Source organism: Pinus tabuliformis, chromosome 9 (assembly GCF_031772625.1).
Source record: "Pinus tabuliformis cultivar Carrire ecotype Pingquan chromosome 9, CPIR1, whole genome shotgun sequence".
Lineage (NCBI taxonomy): Eukaryota > Viridiplantae > Streptophyta > Pinopsida > Pinales > Pinaceae > Pinus > Pinus tabuliformis.
Window position 1 is genome coordinate 1273042090 of NC_142307.1, and position 17717 is coordinate 1273059806.

General features: G+C 40.0%; 1 protein-coding gene across 2 annotated transcripts in view; it reads left to right on the top strand.

Annotated features, from left to right (window-relative positions):
* The window catches only part of LOC149153194 (protein PHOSPHATE STARVATION RESPONSE 1-like), a 119238-nt gene that overhangs the window by 54471 nt on the left and 47050 nt on the right, over nucleotides 1-17717 (top strand). For both annotated transcript variants that reach the window (XM_089438633.1, XM_089438634.1), the window contains one exon: nucleotides 7264-7321. In XM_089438633.1, the coding sequence (XP_089294759.1) occupies nucleotides 7264-7321 (58 nt within the window). The remainder of the gene's footprint in view (nucleotides 1-7263; nucleotides 7322-17717) is intronic.

A 17717-nucleotide genomic window follows, 5' to 3' on the forward strand; every position in this document is an offset into this window, starting at 1 on the left:
ATGTGTGTGTACTTCATCAAATTGCTACCAAAAACATAAGAACAAGAACACAAGATGTTGGCTCTTTTGCTAGGGCCAAAACCTCTCTTCTCTTGAGAGGAAAACCCGTTAGTAAGTTTCTCTTATTGAAGCTTCTTATTGATCAATTTCCAACCCCTATACCCTTGACTAGAGTGTCCTCCAAGCACAAGTGAAGTTCTTCCTCCATTCTGCACTTTGTACCCCGACACTTCCTTCTTCCGACACTTTGTCCTCCTTCCTGCTGTAGTTAGATCTTGTTGCACTTACTCTAGAAGAGATGCTTCTCTTTTATACTTAGAGATATCCTTCACTTATGTAGAAACTTTCCTTCTTTCAACCAAACGAGATCCTTCTTGTGATGTAGATGTAGACTGAAGTAACAGTACAACAGCTGTTAAATTGGCAACTAGGGCCAAACTCCATGTGGGTCGGCTTATTTATGGCAGCTGATATTTTTATTGGATCCCTCTTGTCGAGAGGTGTAGGATTGATCCAAAGATCATCTGATTCCGATAAGTATTTATGGAGATATGAATTTATTTTGTTTATGAAATTATTATCAAGCCGACCAACTATTATGTAGGCTCTAGAAGCCCAACCAACGTGTCTATTCATCATCCTCGCTTTAGTATAAATAGAAGAGTTTTGATGTCAATTGGCTCACTCATTCTTCATGTGATCTCCTCTCCATGTCTTGGGTTTTTGGAAGGAGAGTCACAGAAAGAGTACGCTGGTCTAGATTAATTCAACGCAGTCTTACACGTTGTTCATGGTGGATATGTTGTACGCTGGTTTCATGGAGTCATGGGAGACATTCACGCAATCAATACATGCCCTAGCTTATACGCTGTAGTGGAGCCTCGTTGCAGTAAGGGAAGGAAAGACATCAAACCGCAGTAAGGGAAGGACTGCAGTAAAGGAAGGAATAAGACTGATATTCACGAGTCATGGGACAGCAATATCTTCACACAGCATTTCATACACTGTAATGACAGCAGTATATATATATATATATGCACAAAGAATACACTGACACTTTCGATGTAGTCATGAAGACACCTAAACGTTGAGACCTGTTGACAAGTTAATGCCCTAAACGCAGAGATCTGTTCACTGCCATAGAAGCACAGAACTCACGCATATTCAAATGGCTCTGGAGTCGCTGTCATGAGGCCACATGTTCCCCACAGTTGGGAACGCAACTATATATGAAACGCACTCATGTATGACCCCCGCTGTTTGGAACGCAATCATAGGACCCGCAACGCAATCATGATATATATATCCCGCACAGTCATACGCAGTCCATTCTGGGTACGCACAGGTCCATACAAAGAACGACAGTCATACATTACGGTTATGGTTATATACATTCGCTGGACAATCCTGTATATACGCTAGGCAGTATACATTGTGAACGTAGTCATATTTATGATGAATGTAATCGCTGGCCATTGGACTGTAACATAAACGCTGGATGCTGGGCAGTAATATATACGCTGGTCCAGAATGAATATAAAGTGTCATACGCAGCAAATGTATATGGTTGACAAAATGGACATATATACTCGCAGGTGAAAACATATATATTGTTATATGGGCAGCATCTGGGCAACATGATATATAAGCAGCATAATGCTTGATGTATATAGGCAGTATTTGGGCAACATGATATATAAAGCAACATATGGATGCATGATGTATATGGGCAGCATCTGGGCAGCATGATATGTAAGCAGCATAATGATGATGATGCACATTAGCAAGGAGCTACATGTTGAATGGGCAGCATGATAGATTAGATCATGGGCAGCATGATAGATAGGATGCATGGGCAGCATAGTGATCATGAGCTGCATGATGATGCATGATGCAACATGATGGTGCTACACGGTAAGGTGCAGCAAATGGACGAAAGGCAACACTACAATAGGTGAAGCCGTCACCTTGGAGAATCAGTTGAAGCAGAATGTCTTCAACTGATTTCATCGTTATACGAAATGATCTATGCTAGATCTAGATAACTTCTGTTGTAAATGTACTCTCTCTCTCTGCTGAACTTTGAAGATAAAGAAGATTTGATCAAAGGGTTTCCCCACACATAGTGGGGTTTGTCCCTGGCTCGCGCCACATCTTGTGTCCTCTTGTCTTGGCTTGTCTTCTGCGATTTATATTTATGTTCTATCTGCAGTTTATCTTAATGCTGATGTGATTGCTAACTGTGAAAATTTAAATAAATTGCTCAAGCATAGAACATACCTAAACTTAACAACAGCCCTAGATTTTCGCACGTGTGGCAAGTAACCTTGTAGATTAGGGTCCTTTCACCTTCGCTTCAGTAGGAGGCCTTATAGGCTTAACTTTCTAGCCCAATCAATGATGAACATGTAACTGTGATCTTATCGCTGATATAGTCGCAAACTGTCCTTCATTTTCTCGCACATGTCACTGTATTTACCCTAGAAAATAACCTCCAACCTTCGCTTATATTTTCCCTTACTTCGCCACACTGGAGGCTTCTCTTCTTCGCTTACTCTTCACCTTTTATTTGTCTTCCTTGCTCGCTGATTTCAGAGGAATGAGAGCGTTGTCTTTAGAGGAGTGGACAACCTCTATATATAGAGGTCTGTCCCTCCTTTAGCCTGACTTGACTTATTTAATTTGGATTGCTTCTTTGTAGGTGTCGTTGCATGGACTTTGCTTGGAGGTATTCTCTTGACCTAATACATAAACATACATGGTGTAACATGCGCTTAAGGTCTTCAACATTTTCTTTTGACTATTTGACTCACCTATAGCACTTTAACATGTGCTAGACCTATTTCAATGAGCAAGAAACTCATTGACATATATTATAAAATAATATTTCTTTTCTTCAATAAATACAAATATCAAAAGTACATTTATGAAGACTGAACCTAGTTACATTTCCTTCAACAGACTGTTCTCTTCATCGTTTTGCTAGCTGATGACTCCATGAGGATTGTGCTTGTCTAGGAGGGCCTTTTAGACTATTATACATTTACACATAGGCTCAAGAAGAGCTCCTTATACATGACTTTGACTCTTTGACTTTCCTAGACCTATGAAATGAGCAAGAAACTCATTCTTATAATTTACAAAAATAATATTTCTTTTTCTTGACAAGTACAAAGATCAAAATTATATTTGTAAATACCGAACCTAGTTACACTTTTTTCAACACTCCCTTTTAACTAGTGAGGTATTTATAATGGTACTTGGTCATTCTCAATCTGAAGAATTTCTCATAAGAAGAATTAGATTGGTAACCCATCTGTATAGCATCATAGTAACCAACATTGTTTCCACAGCAAGGCCTTGATTGAAAAATCTCTCATTATATCAGAGCACAATGTTGGCGAGACCAATGACTATAGACACCTTCATCATTGTCTCTCAAGGTACAATCCCACCCGGGTGTTCACTGAGTATGACCTTCTAGGACTATTCTTATCTTGGGTTCCCATCCCTCTAAGAATATCGGTCCTCTTGCTTGCTCTTGTCTTGAATGCCCTACACATCCTTAAAGAGCATTGGATGCCAGATGATTACCCAATCCTCCATTCTTTCTTCCAAAGTGAAGACAAGAATGTTGTGTCTATCTCTCCCTCTTAACTGGGGAAGATATGCCCAAGTTTCCTCTGATCAGAAACTTTCCCAAGCTCCCTTTTGATTAGGAACTTGTCAGAGCTCCCTCTTAGCGAGGGACTCTTCTATACATCAACAACTTCTTTGTGGGTCCTTCAGCTGCTTGATCAACTTCTCTCCTTGATGTCATGAAATTTAGTTGAGCTTCTTCCTTGTAGGGCAACAACTATCGATCACTTTCCTCCGTAGTTCGTCATGTCATTCCTTTCTTCATGGAAAGTGGCCTTCTTCACATCTGGAACCTTTATATGACTACTTCTTTCTCATCATGCTTCTTCCATCCATCACATGAATGCTAGTTGTACTTGTATTTACAACTCTTGTTTGAGTAGCCTTGCATTATCCAGATATTATTCAAGAAATCAAAACATCATATTACATCAAATCATACCTTACGAGATGGCTCTTCATGATGACATCTTTCTCTAGGTATCAACATCTTGCATACATGTTGACACATTTCCCAAAGATATCTATTGTCAAGGGTCTCCATTTTTCAGACTTTCATCAGAGTCTTCATATCTTTCCGGGAGATTTCCTAGTCAACTCTTGGTTTTTTTTTTGGATGTTGATTGCCTTCATCAGAGTTGCATAGCTCACGATCTCTTTCTTCCTCACACATTCCATTCTCAGGGGTTTCTAATCAGAGTTCTGTAATTGTAGTCAACCACCTCATACTTTATATGAGGACATATTATATTGATTTCATTTAGTGTGACTTATGCCTTTCTGCAGAGGAGGAGATCCTTTTCCCTTGATCATGCTTCTTAAGATAGAAGTGATGATCTATATTACCTGCAACCATATGACATGACATTATAAAATTAAATACACGCATACATACCTCATTTCACCTTTAGGTCATCTAGGCTTCTTCCAACAACTTTCTTGATTGAAGTGTCTTCAACCCCTTGATCTGCTTCTATTCTTATGTCACCATAACATCATCCATGAATTCCATGAGTTGGAGTTCTTGATGAAACACTTGCTTCCTCTCTAGATTAGTGAATCCTCCAATTAGGATTCTATCAGAGAATCTTGAGGATCTTGTATATCCTCATCTGGCAGATGTTTCCCTTTTGACTTGATGTATGATGAGACCTGTCCTAGATGACTTCTTCCTTTCCTTCAATGTCCAATGAGGTTCCCAAGAGTTATGTCTTTCATGTTTGACTGCCATGGATTTTGTTCTTCATGATTCCCATGGTGATGCCATGAGCTCTTGCTTCTAATGCTTTCATGATGCCACGATGCATCTTAATATCATGGTCATATCTTTAACAAAAGATCGAGGAGCTTATGATAATATCCTTTTGTGAGGGAGGCCATCTTAATCGTAGTGGAGATCTATTGCTCCCTCTTTCCTTGGCCCTTTTCTTCAGCTTCCTCCATCTTTCCGACGATATGAGCTTCTTTCCATATTCTTTCCATAGCATTGAATCTTATACTATTCTGTCTTTTCCTTTCCTTTCTGCACATAATTGTGTCCTTCAACATTTTTGCCTTCTATCTAACATAGATACCACAAGTTGTCGAATGAGGTAACCTTCTTTGTTCATGGATATTTGTTACCTTGATGATTATCTTCTTATCATCTTTCCTAGATCTCTCAATTGAGATCTCATGAAGATATTCTTTCTTTCTTTGATACCTTCATTTTGTGTAGATCAGGTCTAAGTGATGTGACCTTCTATACTGCATTTTTCAGAGAATGTATCCTCTAGCATTTCATATATCTCTTTGATGTCTTCTTTCTTGGTACATGGGGATGAGAGAACCTTAAGAGTTCCTTCCCATGAATTCAAAGAAGACCTTTTTCCTTGATATGTTCACTGACTTCTTTTATCTATGAGGATTATGACAATCCTCCTCATTTCATGCAAGGACCTTTGATGACCCATTCAATCCATAGATCTCCTTGCAGTCATGAAGTCATTTAACCAAACTTGATTATAGAATCAAAAGATACTTGTCATGTGAAGATGAAATCTTCACCTTGATGCTTTCTTGAATGATCTCCTTCAATGAGATTCTTGCTTGAGCTGCCTGGTACAACTGAGTTTCAAGATCTTTCTTGAGACTTCCTTGAATTGTTCAACACCAAGTAGTGTTGGTTTTATAATATGTTGAGATTACTTGATTCCTTGATAGTGAGGGTATGATATCAAAATCAAGAATTTTTGAGAGCACTGTCATGATGCCCATCCGAGATGTGGCATTGTGTTCTCCTTCTAAAGTGATATTGCTGTAATGTATGATGTGATTGTATATCCTTGTGGCCTTGTTGAGATGCTCCTTGCTGGAGTAGAACCTTGCTTGAGTTGACTAGCATGAACAAAGATCTCCTTTGAGACCTTCAAGCACTGTCCTACCAAGCATCGAAACTGCTTCAGACTTAGGTTATTGAGATCTCTGTGGTATGACATAGATTGTAATGATATCCAATTTGGGGCTAGCACCGAAATTGTGAGAGGTGCTGTGTTTTTCCTTCTTTGGACTGTGATCCGAATTCTGAGGACTAGCATTGAGACACTTTGACTGAGATTCATTGATCTTGAATTGTCTTGCTGTTGTAGACTGTTTGTTGAAGACTTGATCCATTAATCTTGACAAAACCCTTCAACTTGTTTTGATGCCCTTTTTGGAGACTGATCCTTTTATGTCTCTTTTGCTGCCCTTCCTTTGACTTCAACACTAAGCTTAGCTCTGATACCATGTTTGAAGAATCTAGGGCAGTTATAGTTAATGAGATTCTTCCAGTCATGATAACTATTTGTGATGTATCTCCTTATTCTGTACCCCACAGCCCTCATCATTACTCAGGAGAAATCTATGACCTAGGGTTGTTTTTGGAGAAGAGTGGGCTTGCCTTGGAGTAGGCGAGGGCATCCCCCATTCCCTCTATTTTTGCTCACAATCAAACTACAGTTATAAAATAAATATCAAATGCTTTAGTTAGATAATGAACATTTCAAATACAAATATTGGCCAACAAAAGATGGCTGATAGTCTAAGAATGTTGGCTGATTGTAAACAAGAATGATCAGGGGTACATTCACACTATGTGAATGGACTACTCTGTGAACAGTGAGCCTAATAGCTTTTGAACCAACTTATTGGATTGGTACTTATTTCTGATCAAATTACATTATTATATAATCATATTGCCTGTACAATGGATGCCTCATCATTGCTAAGGTTTCTCAGGCGTAGCATCAATGAACTACCACACCTTATTTGCCACCTGATCATAGTTAAAAAGACTAGTATGTATTAACCATGCTATGTATCAGACCACTTATTTTGTCAGACTTTACCATGATCTGTAATCATCTTCATATAAGAGTACACAATTGGGAGTGAGTACAAACAGTGTTGAATCTTTCATATACCTGCTCTTTTTATTATTTTATCCTGGGATTAACATATGTAAGCTCTAAATAGATAATGTTACTATGATATATGCAAATGACATGTCTGTTTCCAGCAGTTTGTTGAATATATGTACGTTGTCAGAGCTTAGCTATTCATCCTTTTGTTATTTTACTAAAATTTTCCATTCTTCAATGACAGGGATGGAAGACAAAACGAGGAACTCTTTTGATACTTCTGCATCTTTTGACCTAAAAGCGTAAGTATTTTGGTGCTTGACATTTGCATTCTTCACTTTTGGTTCATTCTTTTCACCTTAAACCTGTATTTATATGGGCTTGCATCTTTGTGAACTTATTCGGGCCTCTTTTATCTTCCTCCTTTTTGGGTTCAGTTTTATGGAAATTGCTTATAAGCACGTTTGTATATAGAAATTTGATGTGGTGATTTGTGGGTTTCAATATGTGAGAAAGAGAAAGTTTGATCTGAACTTTCTAAGCTTGCATTGTCTAGTTCCTATTAGCTTGTATCTGCAGCAATAATGAGTTGGAACTAAGGTGCACTGGATATTCTTATTGTTTGCTATATATGTTTCTGCACTCTGTCTGACTGTGGCTTGTAGGATCTTGGTTATAATAAGTGATTCAAATTAAAGCAAGTTGAACTTGTATCCATTTTGTTAGTAACATGGTTCATGTTAGTAGGAAATAATGTGCAGTTCTACAGTTTTCTCTTTGGTCTGGATATGGATGAGTTACTGTGTCGTGCTTTTTTGAGCTTATGTATTTTGAAAAAAGAGTGACAACTCATGAGTTAATATTTTTGATTGATACATCTCAAATTTAGTTGTCAGAACAGTCACTTGATCACATCCTGGTAGCAATAAGTACAGCTGCAAACTAATTTCAAATATTTCTAATCAGATTTGGTTATATGGCTTCCTGTGGCTAAGATTTCATATGCAAGAAACAACTTTGAGGTTGAGTATAAGTTCATTAAAATCATTTGCAACTATGGTTACATATTAGTAATTACACTTTCATTCAAAGGCTGGGTGGCGAGAAGTTTTCTATGTGCCTCTGTATGTCATGTCAAGTCTTGGTGCTCATTTTGGTAATTAATTGAGATGGCAGAGAAGGTGTTTCTTTTCTTAAATCTGCATTTCTACCTTCCAGGTGGGGGCTAAAATGTACTTCCTATTTATTTGTTAATTTCCTATGAACCCAGCGACAGATTTATTGTTCAATGAAATAAGCACAGAACAGAAATTCAAATGCTTTCTAATCTGATTTCATAACACCAAATACTCTGGGTTCATTTACTAGCATTCACAGCAGAAGCAAATACACGAAACCACACAAATAAAATTAATAAGACAGCTTTTACCCTGGAAACCCCGGTGAGAGGGAAACCAACAAATGTTGGACTTTCTATTCAGCTTCAGAATGAAAAATTACAAGAAGGAAATAGATCAACAATCTACAGCAACTACAGTCCAGCAAAATCTGTGTACGGCCCAGCCCAAAAATGCACTGTACTGCCCTGTTTGTATGGCATGGCCCAGAAATGCACTCTATGGCATGTTTCTACGGCCCAGAAATACATCCTACTCGTCCCAGCAAGTATGGTGCTGTACGGCTTGCCTTCCCATGCTGCTTTTGCTGCCCTGAAACACACTCTTCTTCACTGATCCTCTTCAACCCTTGTACTCCAGCTCAATGTTGCACGAAGCGGGAGCGCGAAGCGGAAGCGCGGAGCGCGGAAGCGTCATTTTCCAAAAATCTAGGAAGCGAAGCGTCCGCGGAAGCGTCTGCTATATATATATATATATTTTTATATTTTTTTGCATTTATACTCAAAACAAACATCCCAAATACCAAATTAATTGTAGAAGACATGAAAACATGCATATTTTTGCATAAATCAAGATAGATATGGCATCCATGATTCCATTGTAGTTACTTACTAGTACAACAATCATCTATATTCTAGCTATTACAAACATACATCAAATTTTTAAGAATATTATAAAACATAAAACATTTAAGCATATTATAAAACATAAAACATAGAGCATATTATGATTTATCTAGCAAGTGAGCAACTGTCAACATTTGTCATGTCCAAAATTCAAATAATAATGTTTACAAAATATGTCACTTGGTCACCGCCAAGCCAAAAAGGTTCAAAATTCAAATTCACAAGTCTACAAGTCTAATGAGTAATCTATGACAAAAAGAAGTAGATTGTGAATATATCTACTAATCTCTCCTCCTTCCACCACGAATAGAACGTGATGGCGGGCCTCCACGTGGTGGCAATGAAGAAGATGGTCCCTGTGTAAGTCGTGGCACTGGAACTGATGAAGAAGAACCCCCTGCTGTTGGTGTTGAACCATGGAACCTAGGAACCAAGGGACCAGATGGGGGTGGGGGTGGTGGCATATCAACACGGTCATCATCATCCTAGAATCGCTCAAAAAATTCATGCAAAAAAAAAAAAACACTAGTTAACAAAAAAATTAAAAACATGAATTAGAGAAATGCTTTATAAGGGAAAATTGGAAAATTCATACCACAATGGACATACTTGGATAAGAGCATCCTCTAATTGCTCTAGTCGCAACACTCCATCCTCCAAATTGGGCTCCTCTGGATTCTTGTCCCAAGTCAACAAGTCTTTATTAGACTTTGCATCTTCACAGTAATGGGACAACAATCGCAAGTTGTAATGAACATAAACCAAGCTCTCTGCCCGGTCTAAATTCAACCTGTTCCTTTTAACACTGTGGATACACCTCTCTGCAGAAGAAGTGTTTACCACCTGTGATAGCACCCACAATGCCAAACTCTGTAGAAGTGGAGTAGCCCCTCCATGCATGTTCCACCACTCAAGAGCAGAAAAATGCTCTCGATCTTGAATTGCATGCATGCTCCCAAATGGACCAGTGTTGAGCGTATAGTTGCTCACCTGTCTCCGTACCAATGCAGCCTCCTCATTATCAGGGATTAATCTACTCAATGCAGCCATATATTTTTCGTGAACCTCTCTATCTTGGTGTGGTTTTTTCCTGCTTCCCCCCCAGGTGCTGGTGTTGAAAGCCATGATGGATGATAGTATTTAGGTGTCAAAACATATGCTAATGCATGCAATGGAATATTTAGCATTTCCCATCGGTTTTGCACCTCTACACGAATATAATTGTACAAGGTGGTATCTCTAGGCTCAACAATGTCTTTAATCTGCCCCAACATGCTATCCATTTGCTCATACACCTCCCCAATTACTGGTCGATCTGAATCTGCAAACTTGATCATGTAATAAATTGGTTTGGTGAATTGCAAAACATATTTAACCTGTGACCAAAAGTAACTGTCAAGAACAGTGTCCTTGACTACATTAGCACCATCTGTGTCAGTGTTAATTTCATCCCATGTTTCAGCACACACCAGATTAGTTAAAGCTTGTCTCACCCTCACTAGCCGCCTAAAGGTGAGGTAATAACTAGCAAATCTTGTCTTTGCAATTTTAAGCAATTGCAACTTGGAGTAAGTGCCATAGAAGTAGTTTACCCTTGTATGCCCTGTGATGAATTTAATGAGCTGCTTCCCTTTCCTGTAAACCTCAGCAATCCACCCACAATCTTTGTGTTTCACAATATCATGCATCAAAAGGTTCAATGTGTGAACCAGGCACCCAGACCAAAAGATGTGTGGATGAGTACGCTCAATAATTTTTCCTGCTGCCTTACAATTTGCTGCATTATCTGTGATCACTTGAACCACATTATTCGGACCAACATCTTTGATTGATTTCAATAGGAGATCTGCAATGTTTTGTGCAGTTGCACTGATGGAGGAGGAGTCATGACATGCAATAAATACTGCACCACTAGAAGAAACACCAAGAACATTTATCAAATGTTGGTTTCTAATATTTGTCCACCCATCTGATACAATGGATACCCCAGAATCCACCCACTCATGTGTAAAACGTGTCAAAGCTCTTTGAACCTTAGCTTTTTCTCTTTCTAATAACACTGTTCTAGCTTTCTCATAGTTGGGGGCCTTGTATCCTTTTGGGGCTTCATTGATGGCCTTTACCATGTCATGCCAATAGGGAGAGCGAAGCACATTGAATGGTACACCGCAAGCACAAAGAAAACGGACTATCTTTCCATCCACATCATCCCTCCCAGAAACATTAAGGAAATCCCCTATTGTTTTTCTACCTCCAGAGGTTGCAGAAGTACCATGAGGAGATGGGCAACTACCAAATTTAGAGGTTGCACTTGATTCAGAATGAGTTTTTTGTTTCTTGTTTTTTCGTTGTGCAGCCATCTCTATTTGGATGTATTTTCTTCTTTCTTCAGTTGAAATGTTTGGGCAAATTTGTACCCCCACAGAACCCTTTTTTTCATCACTGTCCAGCACCCCACAAAGATGCCTCCTCAGACGGGTATATGAACCCGTATATGGTTTTCCTCCATGACAACCATGAGGGCACACAAATTTGTAAGATCCACCACCCTTTCCCCCATCAAGTTTGGTCACATAGTTCCACAAGGGATTTGATGTACCTTTCCCATCTTGTGCTTCAGTGTCCCCTTCAAGTTCATCCCCTTCCTCTTCAAACCCTTCCTCCTCATCATACATTGGGTCACTACTATTAGGACCAAGTTCATCCCCTTCCTCTTCCCCTCTATTCCTCACCCTTGCCATCATTAAAACCAAGAGTGGAATGATACATAGAAGCCAAAAGAACACCATCTTGGAATATGGATATAGGTGGTGGACAACCTGTAAATAAAGGAGCAAGTAGAAACAATGGGAAAGAGTAGGAGAGGGAGGAGAAAAATACAATTTTTTTTCAAAAAAACAAGGGAGTTTGGGTTTGAACTTACCTCTTTAGCTCTTGTAGATGAAGTCCTCCAAGCTCTTGCTCCAAGCTCCTCCTCCTTCTCCTAGCTCCTCCTTCTTCACTCCTCCAAGCTCTCCTCTCTTCTCCTCTCCTTTCCTCTCTTCTCTTCTCCTCTCCTCTCTTCTCTTCTCCAACTCTCATAAACTCAAAGTGAGAAAATGAGAAGAGAATGGGGGCTTTATTCTTTTCTAAACTCACCCTAAACTCACCCTAAACTCACCCTAACCCACCCCCTCATGCTAAGTTAAGTTAACTTTTAAAAGAAATAAAAAAAAATTTAAGTTAATTTTTGCTGCCCGCGGGTTGCGTCCGGGTTGCGTCGGGTTGCGTCGGGTTGCGTGCGCTTCCGGGCGGGTTGCGTGGCGCAACCGGATGCCCGAATCGCCCTCCGAAGCGCGGATCCGGGGCAACGCCACCTAAAAACCAGGAATCGTTTTTAAAAAACGGAATCGCGCAACCTAAAATTTGGAATCGCGCTTCGCCTGGAGATTCCGGAACGATTCCGTACGGGTCGCGATTCCGGCTTAGGATCCGGGGGGGGGGGCGATTCCTGCAACTATGCTCCAGCTGAATGCCAAGGTGTGCCACTAGAATTGTCTCCTCAATAGCTCGATCCCCCTTCAAATAGTGGCTGACCTAATTCTTCAAAAAGATGGATGGCTGAGATTGCATCTCATCTTTTGAGATCAAGGGCCACAACTTAATTTGTCATTGACCTTTTTACCCTTTACCAAGAAGGTGGCCAGAATCAAATTATTAAATTTAACTTACAGCCTAAAGTCCTGTCTCAGGGACTAATTAAATAACGCTGTAGGAGTGAATTTTAGGTGGCTGGCTGCATGTCATGGCATCAGACCTATGGAGAACCACCTTCCAAGCTACAAATTTAACGCTCCCTCTTAGCGAGGAAGGTGTTCTTCACAACACTCAACTTATCCTTGAAGAATACAAACTTGCCCTTTATCAAGGCCTTGGTTGAGATGTCCGCTACCCACTCGCCTATAGGTATGTATTGCAGCTTCGCTGGTCCCTTCCATACACAAACTCTGACGAAGTGGTACTTGGTCGGAATGTGTTTCGACTTTTCATGAAACACCATATTCTCAGAGAGCTTGATGCAACTCTGATTGTCATAATGAATGACATTCAACTCTAACTTTTGATTAAAAAGCCCCAGGAGAAGCTTTCGAAGCCAAATGGCCTCATAGGTTGCCAAACTAGCAGCCATGTACTCGGCCTCAACAGAACTCAGGACAATTGACTTTTGTTTTCTGCTGAATGAAAGAGACTACTCTTGATCCTAGACTGATTGCACTCGAAAATGCTCTTTTTGTCAGTTGAACTACCTGCCCAATCTGCATCGGTATGCCCCTCTAGCTTCACTCCATCCTGCTGAATGTGTCTCAACTCATTCTTGATTGTGCCTCAGAGATATCTCAATACATGTTTCGTAGCTACCCAATGGAATTGCTTAGGTTCCACCATAAATTGATTGAGTGTGTTCATAGCAAAACAAATATCTGGCCTGGTCTTGACTTGATAGATGAGAGAGCCAATTAACCATCTGTATAAAGTAGAGTCCACTATCTCTGATTTGGAAGTATCAATCTTCTTCTAGTTGGTCACTAGTGGTGTGGACATGGGCCTGCAGTCTTGCATCCTGAATTGCTTCATGATCTCAATTGTATACATCCCCTGCCGAAGGAAGATCTCTCCCTCCTTCTACCACACTTCCAAACATTGAAAGTAGTGCATCAAACCCAAATCCTATATCTCAAACTCTACTGCTAGGTCCCTTTTGTAGTCTGCTACGAGCTTTTTAGATCTTGTGAGAAACAGGTCATCAACATATAACACTAATATGAGAGGTTCTCCCTTCACCTGAATGTAATACAGGTTCGTGTTTGCCTCACTCTTGGTGAAACCCACACTCTGCAACTATTGTCAATCGTGGCATACCAAGCTTTGGGAGCTTGCTTGAGCCCATTCAGTGCTCTCATTAATATGCACACATGGAAATCCCTCCCATTTACCTCAAAACCCTCTGTCTGCGTAATGTAGATCTCTTCCTTAACAACACCACTAAGGAAGGCAGTCTTCATGTTCATCTGGTGAATTCTACAACCCATCTGCATTGCTATAGAGATAATAGCCCTGATGAATGAGTACCTGGCTATTGGGGCGAAGGTCTCATCATAGTCGATTCCTTCCTTTTGTGAAAACCCCTTAGCCACAAAACGAGCTTTGAACTTCTCCACATTGCCATCTACAACGTGCTTGTTTTGTGCACTTACTTGGAGCCAACGACTGACTTTCCCTCTTGTCGTGGCACTACCTCCCATACATTGTTCTTCATGATGGAAGAATACTCTTCCACCATGGCATCCCTCCACACCTGTTGCTTAGATGCCTCCTGAAAACTGGCAGGTTCGACCTTAATCACCTGTTGCTTAGATGCCTCCTGAAAACTGGCAGGTTCGACCTTAATTAGCTCACTCATCAACGCCATATAACCATAATAGTGATGAGGATCCTTGCTTTGTCTGACTGAACGTCTAGGAGTACCCACGTACTCCTTGGCCTCTCTCAATGTTTGTTGTGCTCGCTTAGTCCTCTTCCTTTCTGTGCTGGAAGTCTGGGTCTGGGTGTGAGGAGCCCTCTGCTCCATGTCTTGTTCTTCCTACTTGCTCTGCTATCCACTCTGCATGACAATACTCTAATGGGTCTGCATTGTCTCAACCTTGGGTGCCTGTTACTCTTGAACCTCAACTAAAGATGGACTCGTGTTGCAAGACTCTCAAAGAGCTCTCTCCTCTTCGAATATTACATCCATGCGTATCATTGTCTTCCTATCTTCCTATGAGTAGGAATGCACACTTTGTAGGCTTTTGAGGTCTCGTTGTACCCCACAAGGATCCCCTTCTTTGCAGTAGGTTCTAGCTTTGTTCTATTCTTTGAAGGAACATGGCAATACACAAAGCCTCCAAAGATGCAAATGTGCCCTAGGTCTAGTTTCTTTTTTGTAAATGCCTCGTTAGGTGTCAATCTGCCCAACATCTTGTGTGGGCTTGTATTCTACAAAGATACAATAGTATTGTAAGCCTTTGCCCATAGAAACATCGACAACTCCTGGTCATGAAGCATAGCCTTGGTCGCTTCAACAATGGCCCTGTTTTTATGCTTCACAACCCCATTCTACTGAGGTTGTATCGAATTGTCATCTCCTTCTTAATGCCCTCCTATATACAAGGGTCCTTGAAGGAATTTGAAGTGTACTCGCCTCCATTGTCAGACCTCAGTGCCTTGATCTTCATTCTAGTTTGGTTCTCAACAAGAGCTTTGAACTCCTTGAACTAGTTGAAATCCTCATCATTGTTATTCATGAAATAGATCCAGGTATTCCTGGAGAAGTCATCTATGAAGGTCACATAATAATGGTACCCACTTAAGGATACTACTGACATAGGCCCACACACATCCGAGCGTATCAGGTCTAAAATGATTTTGGCCCTAGTATTGCTGCTTGGAAAGTAGGTCTTATTGTACTTTCCCAATGCGCAACCCTTGCACACCTCATGCTACCCTTACTGCAACTAACAAGTGCATGTGCTAGCTCAAACTGGAATCTAAACAAGTTGTCGTTCCTGAGTTTTGTTACATTGGTTGTTCTTAAGTTCTTGGGCCGAATATATATGTTTCCCTCCTCAAAGGTTATGATGTAACCCTTGTACTCCAAGGTAGCAACTGAAATCACGTTTTTAGTCATGCCCAAAATGTACAACATGTCCTCCAAAAACAATGTCCTTCCTCTCCTCCTCAAGGCCAAGTTTCTCTCCCTTACATAAAAGGTAGCACTGACCTCATAGCAAAAATCTTGTTAACAAAGAACATTAAAACCTTTTTAAACCCCACAAAACTTTGAAGCAGATGTTCTGGTCAACCAAAGATAAGTATGACCCCATGTTGAATTCATGGGTTTACCAAGTCCCCTGTTCATGTGGAAAATCATACATTGGCCAGATCAGATGTCCCTTAAACCTCACATTAAAGAGCATATTGCCGATACCAATCATCTCAGGCTATTGAAGTCAGCCATAACTGAGCACTCTTTCAACTTGAAACATCTACTCTGCTTTGATCAAACCAAAATCCTTGCCTCTATTCCTTCTCACAAATCCAGAATTATTAGAGAGGCCCTTGAAATAGAGAAACACCCGGAAAACTTTAATCGAGATGATGGCTATAATTTAAGCAATTCTTGGAAACCGGTTATCCACTGCCTGACTCATTAGCTAACCCCCTTTTTTGCATCCTTATATGTAATAATCTTATGCTATAATAAATACTTTTAATTAAACTTTTTTACGTATTGTTTCCTAACTCAATGTATTTTTAATATTATTTATCCTTGCAATTTTATTGATATCATCTCATTTTACTCTTATGTTCCTTCTTTTAATAATTTGATTAATCTTGTTCTTCTATCCTTAGTTTTCTCCTTAAGCTCACCCCCCATCCCATTCATCTATTCTGATTATCTTTTAATTTAATTTAACTAATCTTTATTTATTTAAATCTTTTGACTTGACCCTTCCTCTTAACGGTTTTTAATATATTTTATTTAATCTTTTGAACTTGACCCTTTATCTTAACACCTTATTAGATAATTTAATATTATTATTATTCTTTAACGACTACTTTCATTATTTTAATATTATTCTTTAACGACTAATTCCGGATGCCTCTTTCTAGTAAAGGATTCATAGCTCTCATTTGTAATCATTCAATTCTCAAAGTCCTCGACGACGGGTGGAGTGTCCACTTGAAACATTGGATAGGATTAGACATCCTCCACACAGTTTCATCCGAAAAATTTCTCTCAATATGAAAATTGTGGAAATATACACTCTCTCAAACAATGGCCTAATGGACTCCCTCTAAAACTTGACTGTGCCAATACCAACTGCTTGGTACTTGGTATTGTCCCCAAGTTCTATGTAGAAATCCATGTCCTCCTTCAGATTGGTAAAGTACTCCTTGACTCCCATGATATGGCAAGAAGCCCCACCATCAATGTACCACACGCTGGTAGAATTGAGATTGAGAAACAAGCAATGAGTGAAAACTCATTCTCAAACTTTGCTGCAAACTTGTCCACTTTTGCAGTATCAACAACACACCTCTTTTGTTTTCCCTTCTTCTTGTTAGGGCATTGATTGGCAAAGTGTCCTTGTTGATGGCATGCAAAACACTTGATCTTACTTAGGTCCTTCTTCTTCTCACCCTTTGAAGATGACCCATCACTTGGCCCCTTCTTGACCTTGGACTTACCCTTGCCTTCTAGGGCAAGATTCTCCTCCTCTTTGAATCTTTTGTATTGTGTTGTAGCGGCTAAAACCACCCTCCAAAATTTTTCCTTAGCTTCGTTTTGGAGCCTCCCTACCAGCCTTTTACAGCACCTTGTCTTGCTTCGTCAAGTACACAAACTTTAGTGTTTTTCTTGCAAAAAAGCAGCCTGTCTATTAGAGCTTGATGCATTCCCCTCACAGGCTGTTTCTCCGGACTTGGTCCAGTTGCAGGCTGAGCAACTCCTTCAAAAAATTGCGCAATTCTGGAGGGCAACCAACCTTCCCGCTAGAAATTGCGCAATTCAGTCTGGAAGCTTGCTGGGCTCCAAAATTGCGCAATTCTGCCAGTCAGGCTTCATCCAGAAAATTGCGCAATTCTTCCCAGTA